Genomic DNA, 14,701 nt, shown 5'->3' with positions numbered 1-14,701 from the left:
GGGGTGGATGGATGGGTGGGTGGGTGGGACTTCATGTGTTGGTAGGCAGTTGAATTAGGAACAGATAAAAGTGAGCAACATCCTGACACTATTGTTATCCCCTTTCTTCCACTTAGTCAACACTTTCTAAAGTGTTCAGCTTTAAACAGGTAGAGACTACCTGTATTTGGAGGCATCCCCCACAGAACTTCATTACAGTTGGTGGACCATGTCTGAAGGACTGAATACTAAGATTAAGTGGTAGTGGGCATTGTGAAGATGCTATTTGTATCAACAAACTGTTATCAGTAGTTGTCCCCTTTTCCACAACTGTTTCTTACATTAAACAAATAACTAGGTAGAGAAAAGTCTTATGTATTAAATGAAGGATTTTTAAACATAAATAATGAAATGCTTTGATTTTATTTGGGTTTTTGTTTTAAATTTTAGTCATATTGTTCTTCATTGCAACCTTGCAGGTGTCATTTTATAGCCACAGACACAACCATAGTTAGTTTGTGCATGTGCACTGTGTAATCAAGACATATCAGTATTCCATATGGCATCATTAATCCAACACCAATGAGCAGCATGCTCTGGATTGGCTGTGCATGTTATCAAATCAGATTTATGTTGTTGACCCTTGTTCAGTACACTGCTTTCTTTCATTTACAGCTGACTTTCTGCATGGATCATTTACTTTCATTTAGTGGAGAGAATTCTAAAACATTTAATGTATTTCACTGAATATTGTTAGGCTGATTTAAATGCTTAAATGATTTGTTGCTGTAGTATTAAGTAACAGTGTCAAGTCAGCAATTCCCTCATCTAGTTTAACCTGAAATTATTTCTCCGTAATATGAAATCACAAATCATAATTCCCTGTGTAAATTCTAAGCAGTTCCATGAACATGAGTGGTATTTGATTCAAAATTGCTTCTTACAGATATGCAGGCTGGTTTGGTAACTTCAGAGTGCTTGTGAGTTTGAGTGCTTATATTTTTATGCAGTTCAGTTCCTTTATTCGATCCACTTACAACCTTGAAGACAAAGAATCTTATTTTTTTCTGTTAGAGAAAAAAAAACCACCACTCCCCCCCCCCTCCTTGAAGAAATAATTCCTACGTTCAGTCTTGTTTAACTTGTACCATTAAAGCAGCCTAAGAGGATTCCCCCAGAGCAGGTTCACATTTTCCAATGTGAAGGCTTCAAACTCCTGCTTATGCAATATTCTGCGAGGGAAGCTGGACACAGTTCAGATGTGTCAGGGGCATGGTCCCAATATGCAATGCTGGCTACCTGTAATTTAAACCTGACAATGAAAACACCCTAAATAATGCTACAGACTTGGTAATAACAGATAGGGTTGGCAGAAACATTTTAATTTATCTTCCAGAACTAGAAACTCAACATAGAATATACAGTCAGCTCATGTGTTAAACTCATGTGGCCTTGAATTCTGTGAACTTAGAAATTCTTTCTTAATAAACTCAGGTATCAATATCACTCTAGCCAGCTATCATTAGAGACAGATGAAGGGATTATCAGACATTTTAATATTCTTGGCAAGAACCATTGAAAATTAAATGAAGCTGTTGGTTCATTTGTTGATGCTGGAGAGCATTAGAGATACATCAATAGATTGGTTTAGCAGCAAGATTGTGTTTGATATTTCTAAGGTGCAAGAAGCAGATGGTTAATTTTTCATGTACAGCGTCTAAGAACCCAAATTACCAGCAAGAAATTGCAGGACAGGAGAGTGAAAATGTGGCTAAACCATCCTTTGTTTCTCTGAGTCAATATTCACAAAACTTATGAAGTGTAACTTGGAGCAACATGCAAGCTGTTCTCAGTTGTGCTGTCTGAAAACAGGTCGTGAGAGCCAGCAGTGCAGGAGCCATCATACTATCACCCAGAGATGTCTCATGTACTCTTTGAGGTAGCTTCTAGTAGTTTGAATTTTCATACTGCTGTATCAATGTCAAGCAATGGTTCTGGTTCTGACTCTTAAGAACGTGTCAGGCATTCATTGAAGTGCACGTGCAGAAGTCATGTTAACCTTTATTAAAAACAAATAACCCATTAGTTTTGTTTAAAAAACATTAGATTCACTATCTAAATAAAGCACCCCTTCCTGCCTGTTATACTGTTGATAAAAAGTATCAGCATCTGCTGTATGAAATTGTACAGTATTATTTTTTAAGGTTCATTATTTCTGGCGTTCTCACAACATAATTTTTGATTCTTTAGTTATTCCATTACAGACAGGAAATAAGGAACTGGCAATTTCCGTTTGTAATTTATGCCCTGCTGTTCGTGTTGAGCTGTGGATGTAACATTAAAACTTTTTTCACTGCTGCTTAGTAACAAGTCTTTCAAATGAAAAATACTCACCCTCATGAATACATATTAGGCCAGATTTACTTTCCAGATTGATCTGTGCTATTCCCATTGGAGGGAGAATCCCCTTGTGTCTACAGTCCAGGGAATTTGTTGGAAGATATACCTGTTATGTCCCATTGCTTTCAGTGGGGAAAAGACTAGACAGAGAATCTAGGTTGGGAAGATGATTCACATGCAAGAACTTAATTCCTTACCTCCCTTGTGTTTTTAACTGTTGTTCCAGGGGAAGGAACCGTATCATTCAAACTAGACCAGTACAGCCATAGCAGTAAGCATCTCTGGGTAATTGAGTCATACAAGAAGTTGCAAAATTGATAGGTATTTCTGTAAGATATACGTGTAAAGTTGTGGAGGCCTGGGGAAAAATGCATGTGTTAGCTAGTGGAGCGTAGTAATCCTTGGAACTTGACAAGTTTTATATATAAATGATTTGTTGCTGTAGTACTAAGTAACAGTGTCAAGTCAGCACTTCCCTCATCCAGTCTAATCTGAAATTATTTCTCTGTAATATGAAATCACAAATCATAATTCTCTGTGTGAATTCTACTTGTTTATTTTTAATTAGGAATTCTAGAACTTGACAAAGTAGTGACAAGTGTATAAAAGACAATAAATCCTCTTTTTTTGTCTCAAGTACGATATTGTGTTTGGAGTCCTGCAGGGTATCTTTTCATCTTCTCTTCCCTGGCTACCCAGGAAAGCAATCATGGATTTCCTCAAAGTGAGAAAAGACCTTAAAGGAAGTTAAAATATTCTGCAGCTCAGAGTAGAGAGAAAAGGGGAAGGGTACATTCACATTTTTAGTATTTTATCTACTTATTCATTTTCTGGGTTTGTCATTCTTTACTGATAGGAAGTTTACTGGTCTATGCGCTATGCAGTTGAGAAAAGAGAAAAGAATCGCTGGCATTTCCTCTCTCCTAAATGCATAGCAGGACTCCATCTTCGAAGTAATGATTTTCAACCACTCTTCTGAGCCAATATTTCATGCTTTTTGTTGCCAGGGTAATCACAGTCCATTTCATGTCTGACTAGTTTTATGAACATTTTGGTTTTGCTGCTTAACTTGGTGCTAGATACCTGCAAACCCTAGGTAACAGAACTTCATACATCACAGTTCCTTTTTCTTGTTACAGACTGAGGTTTCATTTTGTTTTTGGATAAGATCTCCATCCCTCTTGTCTTGAAAGACAGTGCATATTTTAAGTCTTGTCTTTGTTCAGTGCTGCTGCTCTTGGTTTATGTGCCAAGTCCCATTTCTTGATGCAGGCACTGAGGGTACTTCCCATTGTTCAGTCACTCCATTGTCAGGTGAGATGTATTGCCTTGCAAGTAATATCTGAGGACATCAATAAGCATTTGCCCTTCTAATTATGGAGTTGATTTGTTGTTGATGAAAAAGAGAAGTAGCTCTTCCTTCTAACCACTCCTTGGGACTAATTTATTCCTAATCTGAGGTATGAAATATCTGTGACTACTGGGGTTTTTGGAACCATCCAAGTTTCAAATGACAGATCTGTTCAAAGTTTCTCTTTTTTAAGTGTTACAGAGCCTTTATTATACCCCTCAATCCAGTGCAGTTTGTTTCACCAAGTCTGTCACTTGAGCTGCTATGATCTTGCCTGTACCACCTGTTAAAATTAGCCAAGTTGCCATTTTTGCCTTTGTTCTTGAGAGGGCACTGAGGGGTGCAGACTAGATTCTTTGCTGATGAGTGGTTTACTGCTCAGTAAGCTGTGGACTGTGTTGTCCAAGAGAACAGAAGCACAGGAATAAATAAAACTACTGTTTTATTACTATACTTATTCTGTTGTAATGTTTATTTTTACTTTGTCTAGTTAGAGGTGTTCCTGAGTACAGTCCTTTCTCTTTCCAGCAGTTTGCACAGTCCCATGGGACTACCACCAAGCTAAAGCTGTGCACTTTAAAAGTATCTCGGTTGCACCACTAATACTTACCATGCTGACAGGGTTGGTTTCTTGCTATATTTTCCAAGGACTGGTTGCCAGAAGCTTCCTAATTAAAAAGAAACAGATTTATAATTCTCCTTGGTTACATAAGGATATAATTCTCATTTGAGTATGAAGAGTAACAGTTGGCAAACAGTAATCAACTGCCTTTCCTCCTAATTTTGTTTTTTTTTTAATGTGTATATTGTTCATGATGCAGATAAGAGACATTATGTGATTGAGCTGGAGCAACTGATTAAGCCTTTATCAGTACAGGGAGACAGTCAGGTATTGTATCTCATCAAGTCCGCCTTGAGCTGGTGGCTTAAATACATCTCTGAACCAGGGCATACCAAGATAGAGAAGATAGGATTTCACTGGTGAGTGGAGCAGATCACATGAGAATTCTGGCACTTCTATGTGGCAGGCTGGAAGCAAGCATGCCAGCAGCCTCTGAATTGATAGTATCAGCTTCAGTTGTGGAAAGTGTTCCTGACTCATACACAAGTAGGGAGGTGTAGCAGCTCTGGCAGTGGTGGTACTAAAAAGCTTGCTGAACCTCTGAAAACTGCTTATAGTGACTGCACATCTTCAGTCTTGAGGACTCCCAAGCAGCAGAACTGAAAATGCCGAAGGATTATAATGTTTTTCAAATGCTGATAGCAGCACTTTGCTGTTTTTATCATCGTAAGTCTATTATCAGAGTCAAGGTAGGTGCCTGACTTCAGTAAGGGTAAATACATAGTGTGCTAGTCAGTAGTTCCTTTAGGTTTTGTTCAGAAGTGTTTATTTCTATAGGACAGCTGGGTACAGTGTGCTTCTGTTTTCAGGAACATCTTTAGATTTCACTGTTGTTGTCTTAAAGAGAAGCTTAAACAACTTGGAGTTTTATTAGTGTAAAGCTGTCTGCTAGGCACTAAGTTAAAAATCAGCTGGTTTGAGACTTGCTAAAGAGAGTAATAGCAAAGTTTCAAGGTTTCAGAATTCAACTGATCAGACCACTTGGTTCTTTAACTTTTTCACCAACTTACTGAAAACACAGGTAATTGTTTTCTTAAACACTTCAGAGAATTTCAAACTTGTCCTTCTATTTTAGAAGTTTTTTAGCTATTAAATGCACAAAATCATATACTCAGAGAATGGTTTGATTTGGAAGGAACGTTTAAAGATAATCTTTTCCAACCCTCCTGCCATGGGTGAGGGCATTTTTCACTTTATGCAGGAATGGACTATATGCAAAGAAAAAGCCTGTATAAACATTGTGAGCCACTCTCACACTGAGTTGTCTAAGTGACTGGGGAACCCACTCACAATCACTTGTGAGCAGGTGATGTGTCTACTTTTGAGGATCAGTGAGCTTATATCTAAATCTTTTTAAGATTTATATTTGAATTGTTCTTTGAACAACAAAGTGACAGCACTGTAAGTCATTGTGTGATGTGTATTAGATTTTAAATTTAAAATGAGGATGGATGTGAAGGTTGCTATCTTCTTTCCAGCTTTGATGGAGGCACTTAAAAATTAGGAACAGCTGCCCTTCTTCTCTCTCCTCCAGTGATTTAGGCTTTTAACTGCCCATTTCTGAAAGTGGGGTGTGGGGCTCAGTCTTTTGGGCACACTGAAAAAGTTGAGTCAGATGGACAGTCTTCTCTGTCTCACTGGGACAAATGTCAGAAGTTATCAAGAGAATAGAGACCAGAAGATGCTCTTCTGTTACTGTAATTGATTTTCATTTTCATTCCAATTTCAAGCATAAGGCTTAACTGTTCAACTGTTCAGTTTTAAACTTTGAAAATTACACTGGGTTTTATTGTTGGCTGTCATAACTGTTATAAAACTGTAGTTCTTGACAATGCATGCCCTTTGTTTAACTTGGCATGAATTTCCAATACCTAAAATAACGGTGGTGTTGTCATAGCAACTTTCCATTTGGTCTAATCTGTATTGTCTCTAGAGAAACCCAAACATTAATAGTGTTTGCTGTATGCAGGGTAAAAAATAAAACCTTTTATGTAGGAACAAATTACAGCTGGGATCTTTCAAAAATAAGGTTCTATTTAGAGAGATTTGCAGCATTTAAAATAGATTTGAATGCATGTGTTCCAGCTTGCAGATTTAGCATTAGTTGAATCTGATGAGCTGCTATTTTAAGAAGTTCTGATGGAAGGGAACTGGAGTGCAGTTGCTGAAGAGAAAGTGGCTGTAGGTGGTGCTCAGATTAAGTAAAGTCTGCACCTTGGGACCAAATTATGTACGTTCTGAGAAATGCTCTAGTGCCTGTGAACAGCTCAGCCTAAGTTGTCTTCTTACTTAATTTTAGAAAACATACCACTTCAAGCTAAATCAGTTTGTGTAATCAGATGAGATTAATTCTGAGTTTTAATAGTAATTGTAATGAAATACCAAACCGATCCATAAATAAGCATGCTCATGTCCACAGCTACCTCTGAGAGATAAAGATTTTTTGCTTCACCAAGATCACTTCATTGTGATTATGTTGTCTGATCTAATTGAAAACAGTTTGTGAACAAGCTCAGAGATGCTTCATTGTGTCCCATCAAAACACAGGAAATTTACTTAATTTTAGCAGATGTTTGGTTTGGTTTTCCATACATTAATAGAAAATACGATCAGTGCAGATAGATCTGAACTTGGATCAACTCATTCTTCAGCTATGATGTCAGCATCTTTTAAAATCCCATTTAGTTTTAATAGCTATTTATAGTTAAGGTCAGCTTTCTACATTTGAGGAAAATACAGTGAAACTGTAAGGAAAGTTTGTGGTTAAAAAAATCAACAAACAACAAACTAAAAAATAAATTAAAACAACAAAGTGAAGCTAGAATTCTAAATTATGACTTACGCCACTTCCAAGATAAAATATTGTTCTTTGATTAAGAATTAGGACTAAGTCACAAATGGTGACTTCAAAAATGAAGAGGTCTAAATTATTAATTTAGCTTTGCCACAAGACAGGTGTTTTTAGTTCTAGGTGATATTCTTGTTATGAGTGGAGGGAAAGACCTTGAAGTTCAAATATTTTTATTCTCTGCTGTGATTCACCCTCAGCTGAAGCTGTGCAAAAGGGGAAAGCCACTCAAATCAATCAGCAAGTGCCAAGTTTTAAAACTTCCAGCATGTTGATCTAGCTCATTACTGGGTCATGTACTAATGCTACGAATGTAGCATGTGTAAGAAGCCTTTTATAAGCAGCTACTTACTACAAATGCTCTCTCTTATCTTGGATGAATTGCAAGCACTTTTTATAGATATTAGATCTTAATTAATATTTATGCAGTATGTGATGATCTAAATCTGTTTCACTGGCATCCTTGGGCTTCGTGTATCCAGTGTCAGCAATTATGTGGATGTAGCTGGATTTGACAACATGAGTGTACAGGTCATCACCACCCAGCCTTATGGGGCTGCCTGTTTAATGTTAGATTTGTTCTTGTTGAAGAAGACCAGATGGGAAAAGACTGACTTACCAAAATGAGGTGAATTTTGACTTCCTGTTGTCTCACTGCTGAGTTTGAATTTTGATGAGTTTTATATTACATAACTTTTTTCAACTTCCCATGGTAATTTTATACAGTTTATCAAACTTTTTCATGCATAAGACCTGTATCATAAATATATAGCACAGGGACCACTAGCGCTCTGTGGGTGTCCTGTTCAGTGGGAATGGGAGTGTTCTCCAGGAGACATTTATGCATTTACCTTTTTTGTTATATCGTTAATTTAGGTATTTCTCAGATTAAAATGCACAAAAAAACCCTACCTGATTTCTAAAATCCTTTGGATTTGGTAATCCAAATTCACAGGTACAATGAATGAAAAGGTTAGGATCTGACTGTGCTCTGAACTCGAGATTTCTCAAGATCTGTATTCCAGAAATTAGATTGTCCTCCCAACTCTGAATGTGGTCACCTACAAAATTAAGAAATTGTTATCAGTGTAGTGTTGTAGTAGAAGGTGGATAAAGAGTCCACTAGAATTAAGTCTTTTTGCTACCTTTAGTTAACATTAGACTGAACTTGGTACTAAAAGCCTTTTTTTTTTTCTTCCTCCCATATTTTACGAATTAATAATTAAAAATGGCCACTTTTCTGTGAATGTCAGGCACATTAAATTGTTCATGGTGGCAAACAGAGAACATGTACATGATGCTGTTTATTCGATTTTTAGAGAGCTGTCACAGTCATGATGGAAGTTTTCACAGTGACTTGTTATCTTTTCATCAGTAACCTAAAAAGTTGTCACCTGTTAACCTAAACAAGCACACATAAATCTTGTGGCTTCAAAACTGCCATTCCCCTGTATTAATTAATCTCTCCGAGTAGTTTGAGATTTGTATCTTGGGAATGGCAAAAGTTTATATATAGAAAAGCACTAGAAAATAAAAATAAAAACCTGTGGTAGAAGAGACTTTCATCGCCCATTTTCTATCTCACGTTATTTAACATAACACTTGCTATGGTCCTGTGTGAACCTTGTGCTCTCTGGAAGATTACAGAAAACTGCTGCAGTTGCAAAGCTACTGTTGTAGTAAAAAATTTTCAAGTTAATCAGAAAATGGTTCCCTGAATTTAGAAACTCCCTTTTCCCCATTAATTTTTTCTTGGAAAAGCTCTTTTTAAAAAATAACTGTCTATGCGTTCTTCTCACCTTGTAAGTTCTTGGCCAGTGATACTACTTTTTAGTACAGGAGAAAATAAGGACCAACAAGAATGCTTTCAAAGGTGGAGAGTTTGGTTCCTCAGGGGTATATTTTTAAATGCCTATTTCAAATCTGCTGGTTTTGGTGGCCAATTAGTAAAGTTGTAAGAGAAATTAAATTCATTGTACTCCCTATTAATGAAATTAAACCACATTATAAATAGATGTAACTTTGTATTTTAAAATGCTTGTACTTATAGTGCCAGACAGGCTGTCTGATCAAGACCAAAGGAGCACAGGGTTAGAGGCTTAGGGATCTCTGCAGCCAGAGAAGTGTATCTTCATCCAGAATTGAAACTTTGACAATAAAATGTTCATTTTCTGTATGAACAATCTGATTGTTCTCTGGTGGCTTGGAAATAGAAGAATTTCATTAATTTTTCACTTTTTTAGATGCTTTAGTGTCTGTATGTCCCCTCCCTTCTTTTTGGTTATACTTCTTCATCTCCCCTCTTGGTATTTCCTGTCCTTGCCCCAGCATTCTCTTCATGTTTTCTGTTGGTTGGCCTTTCTCTTAAATTATCCACTTGGCTATAAGCTGTTGGGAATCTCATAAAAATTAAGTTTTTGCTGAATCATTAAATATCTCCCATCTCTCCTCATCTGTTTGGAGATTCTGTAAGACCTTGTGATTTGACGAGGTCAAAAAGTTGTAGTTTAGAGTTCATGGTGCATGTAAGCAAATATAGCAGCTCTCCACTGCTGGAGAAAAGATGGATTTGGAAGAAAGCTGTAATAGATCTGGTCTAGATAGATACTGTGCATTTATTAAAAGCTTAGGAAAGGTACTAGATTAACTTATTTCCTCAGATCACAATTCAGTTTTCACGGAGTTGTTCTCATTTATCACCAATATTTATCTCTTTTTCATGAAACCTTCCAGGCAACAGGAAATGAGGTGGTTCCAAGGCTGCCTTTTGGGCTAATTTAAGTATCAGATGGCAGAGTTGTGTACAGCACCAGGAAATAAATTGAAATTGGATAGAAATGTGGTCTTTAGTCATGTACCTGAAACAGGCCTTGGCTGCGTTTTAAGTGAATAGTATCCTTGCCAGCAGGATACAAAGGCAGATGATATGAAATTCCTCATTATCAGAACATGAAGGAGATGATCTAGTGTGACAGATTTTGGACCACTTCAAACTGTGTCTAAAAACTAAAATTTTTTTTCTCCCATAATTCAAGCTGCTTTAAAAAGTCAAACATACACAAAAAAACCACAAAGCCCTCTTCATCACTTGAGAGAGAAATTATTAATAGCACGTTAGAACACATAAAATGCAATTTTGGATATATATGTAGAAACCCGTGTGATTCTCCTTTCAGCTCTTTTGATACTCCATTGGTACATGTACTTCACTGTAGTTCAATCATAGAATGTTTTGGGTTAAAAGGGACCATCTCTAGTTCTATCCCCCTGCCATGGGCACTAGATCAGGTTGCTCAGAGCCCTGTTCATCCTGGCCTTGAACAATTCCAGGAAGGGGGGGCATTTGCAGCTTCTCCGGCCAACCTGTTCCAGTGTCTCATCACCCTCACAGTAAAGAAGTTCTTCCTAACTTACATCTAAATCTTCCCTATTTCAGTTTGAAGCCATTACCCTCCTGATCCTATCACTACGTGCCCTTGTAAAAAGACCCTCCCCAACTTTCTTGTCGGCTCCCGTCAGATACTGGAAGACCACTGTAAGGTCTCCCTGGAGCCTTCTCTCCTCCAGGCTGAACAATCCAAACTGTCATAGCCTTTCTTGGTAGTAAAGGTGCTTCAGCCCTCTGATCCTCTTTGTGGCTCTCCTCTGGTCTTGCTCCAACAAGTTCATGCCCTTCTTGTGCCAAGGGCTCCAGAAGTGGACACAGTACTCCAGGGAGGGTCTCAGGAGAGTGGAGAAGAATGGGAGAATCAGCTCCCTTGGCCTGTTGGCTGCTCTTCTGTATCCTGGGTGCAGCCCAGGATACAGATGGCATAGAGATGAATTGACTACCAGTAGGCAACTGAAATAAATGTGGGACTTCCATTTTGTTGACCACCAAACTCATACAATAGATTATTCAGCAGAATTAAAAATTATTATAATCTAATGTAATAAATTCATCTAGAATGGTTGACATATAAGAGCTTGATAGAGTGAATTTCCTTTGGAGAGTGCCAGACCCTCAAATGAAAGTGCCCTCTTGCATGCACAAGCAACAGATTAGTGTGAGAAATTCCCATTAATATGTGTTCACAAGTTTCATAGGTACAGAATATTGTGTTAGGCCAAGTTCTCTTTATAATTACTCGAAGATAATATCTTGATGGTTTACTTCTGTAAATTTTGGTATTTTCCCGTTTTTAGTATGCTAGATTAATCTTTGCCTGAAAAAACGTAAAATAATATGTAGCATCCAAGGTAACTTGTTACATCTGAAAGTACAGTCTGCTTGTAGTTTAATGGCCCTAGAGTAAAAATCCTTTGTGAAATATAATAAAATTGCATAGCATTTCTTAAAAATGCTGAAGTAACTCTACTGACGAGAATTTTCCCCACCCACCCTTCTAAACTCTTGGGTCTCTATGATTGCCATTGGGTATGTAGGTAGGATTGAGGGCCTTTGCAGGTGGCTGTTAATACTGTATTGCTAAACAGTTTTGTATTTTTCTTTTAAAGACCTGTTCACAAAAACTCAGCTTGGCAGGAATATCTTAAAACAGCACCAGGACTGGAAACAATGTGACTTAGAATTTGAACAAACTGTTCTGGAAAGAACATACCTAGGGTGAGTTCTTTGTAGGTCAGGAAAAGCATCTGTATTTGAACTGAGTTCTGCTACCTTAAGCTGCTTTTATATTCCGGGGGTTCTCTGGCAGGGTTGTTACTACTTTGGAGTTGTAAAGAATTTAAACTGGAAGCTTCCCTGTGTCACTTCAACCATGTTTTGTTGCAGAATATACTGAAATGTGTTCAATTTTTGTCCTAGATTATCCACATCACTAACTGTAAATGTAAATTCAGATTTTTTTCTGTCATTGGATAGGAACCAAGCAAATGTCTTTGACTAAAGCATAAATTGAGGATGTACTACTAAATGAAGATTTGTCACTATGATGTTAGTGCAAATTTACAGTGTACCATTATTGTCCAACAGCTTTTGCTTGCTGTTGGGTGAAAAGGCTGAAGCATGTGTCATGTTGTGTGGAACAGGTCACCTTGTCTTTTAAAAGAAAGTCCTTTGTCATAGGTAATTTTGTTGTCCTAAGCTTACACACTTCCTTATTTACAGACTAACAAGCATGTGTAAGCTTTTCCTGGAGTGATTTCTGAGCCCTTACTTGCATGATGGGAATCTCAGGGTATGCAGAGAGCAGAAGCCTTGGATATAGTGTTTAGCATAGAAAGGTATAGTCTAGAACAATTAGAGGTGGTTCATCAATCACACTTCTCCTTTCATGGATGTAGGTTGTGTAAGAAATCAGTCTCAGCCAGAAAAAAACTGTCCAGGAAGACATGCTATTACTGAACTTGCTTACCTAGGCAGTTTACCCCCTGTGTATTTTGAGATTTGTGCTAGCCACAGAGTTTTTCTCTGGAGTTCAGAGTTGCATAGAGGTTATTTAAGCATGTTTGCTTCAACTCAGGAGATGCCCAACCTCTGGCAATCAGAGTATGCTTAGTATGGTAGACCACAGTGGAGAGAATTTTTAACAAACCAGTAATCATGAATGTTAACAATCTAGTTGGTTTGGATTCCTTAAATATTTTTCTTGTTATGTTGCTAGATGTAATTTAAGTGCAATGTCTGTCTCATTACATTCGTTCAAGTAATGAAAAATCCACTTAACCACTATAAGAAATTCAAGGTCTCTTTGCTGTATTTGTAATTCATTTGTATCTGTAACTTGATCAGCCTATTTTAAAAAATAATTGTACAGTACAGTGGAAATTAGTCTGTTCACAAAAATCTGTAGCTCTTTTTGTTGGCTAAGAACCTAGCTTTCCTAGGCAAAAATCAGTTATTGCATTTGTATGCTATGGTCTCTTCTGTTTATAGTAGCTTTGCCTACCACTGAGATACAGCAAGGTGCTATTGGAATGATGGTAACAATTCATACAGCAGTTCTGGGTTTTTTTAAATCTCTATTTAGCCAAAAGCATCTTTCAAAAGCTGAAATACAGTTCCCTTCAGGTTGTCAAAATGCACAGCTATGAAGATTTGAGTATCATTGCAGCTGAATGCTGTTGTTTAGAATAGATGGGATACTTGGAAAGTTGTCCAGCTGCTTCTGTCTGAGGAAAGCTACTTTAGAAAAATCCACTCTCAATTTGTGACCTCTTCACTCAACATTCAACTTAAGTAAAGAATGTAATACTTGCTATAATTCTGTAAAATGGGACAGTGAAATGGTTAACTTTTAATTCTAGAATCAATGCCAGTCAACTTTAAATGGGTACTCAGCCATTCGAGTTTGGAAATAAAGGTGGCAGGCAGGTGCCCCTGGTCCTTTATCTGTGTTAGTCTGATAGGTCACTTAAGTTTTGAGTGGAGGAGGGATTTTTGGTCCTCTTTGGCTGTTTTGATACTTTTGGGCTTGAGCCCTCACCATGCCTCTGCTGTGACTTTTTCTGCACCCAGTAACTTGATCTCTTCACATTATACAGTGTTTTATGAAAGAGTCCTTGCAGTGAAGGTCATCTCCTGTGGCATGGTGTATTCAGCAGTACAAGCTTCTCATAAAGTTGTGAGGAGTTGGTGAAAGACTGTGACAGTAAAAAATCACAATGGATTTACTCCTTATTGAAAATGGTTTGGATGTTGTATTTATTAATACCACCCTGTTTTGGTTCACAGAAGCAGAACTGAAGTGAAAAGTTATTATTTACCAGCTTGGTTTTATTTGTTGCATTCCTGTATAAGCTACTGTGCTCATTTGTGTTTGTCTAAGTGAAACCTTAAGTTTTCTCTCAGAAAAGCAGAGAGAAGAGCCAAATTGATCTCAGAATTGATCCGGACTCCCTGCATGTTTAAATAGTCTTAGCAGCAGGATGCCTTTTCTGGTATTATTCACCAAAAATCTGCTGTCTAGTAATCTGTTGCAATTCACTCTGTTTGAAATTGCAGAGAGGATTGCTGAAAGTGCTAAATATATGCCACCTGCTCCCACCACCAGGTGCTGCAAGCATCCAACATGAAGCAGGAAGTGCTATACAGAGCAGTGTTCTCGGAAGGAATAGGATTGATGGGAGAACATTCAGAGTTCTTTTTTAAATAATGCATGTGTTGCATATTTACACTTGTGTCAGTGAAGGGAACCTGTGAGCCTTGGCTCATATCCAAAGCTAAGAAAAATCCATAATGCACTAGGGTGGGAAATGTCATATTTTAGCCTGCTCTCCAGCTGGAGGCCCCTCTCTTTCTCTCTCTTTTTTAAAATGTACTTTCTTTTAGAAGAGGGTATGCTCTGATTCTTTGCTCAATGTGGAACATGTTCCCTGCAATGAACCTATTTCAGTCAGGTTTCTCTAGGTTGTTGCAACTCCTCAGCAACCATAAAGACAGGCTGGAATCCCCAGCTCTTGGAGAATGCGGGGAAGTCAGAACTTCCCTCCCCTGAGTGCTTATGAAAAAGTGTATGACCAGTCCCTAGAGAAGATGCTGCACCTTACCTTGTGAGCA

General features: G+C 37.7%; 1 protein-coding gene across 5 annotated transcripts in view; it reads left to right on the top strand.

The window, feature by feature from the left end:
- The window catches only part of BCAR3 (BCAR3 adaptor protein, NSP family member), a 75,579-nt gene that overhangs the window by 48,413 nt on the left and 12,465 nt on the right, over positions 1-14,701 (top strand). The window contains exon 1 of one of the 5 annotated variants that reach the window (XM_071750736.1): positions 4,781-5,041. The exons of the other annotated variants lie outside the window; for them this stretch is intronic. Within the exon in view, the coding sequence (XP_071606837.1) occupies positions 4,958-5,041 (84 nt within the window). The 5' untranslated portion in view covers positions 4,781-4,957. Of the gene's footprint in view, positions 1-4,780; positions 5,042-14,701 lie in introns of those variants that run through there. 5 annotated transcript variants of the gene reach the window in all.

The sequence above is a fragment of the Heliangelus exortis genome, chromosome 8 (genome assembly GCF_036169615.1).
Source record: "Heliangelus exortis chromosome 8, bHelExo1.hap1, whole genome shotgun sequence".
Classification (NCBI taxonomy): domain Eukaryota; kingdom Metazoa; phylum Chordata; class Aves; order Apodiformes; family Trochilidae; genus Heliangelus; species Heliangelus exortis.
This window is presented reverse-complemented; position numbering and strand designations above follow the sequence as displayed.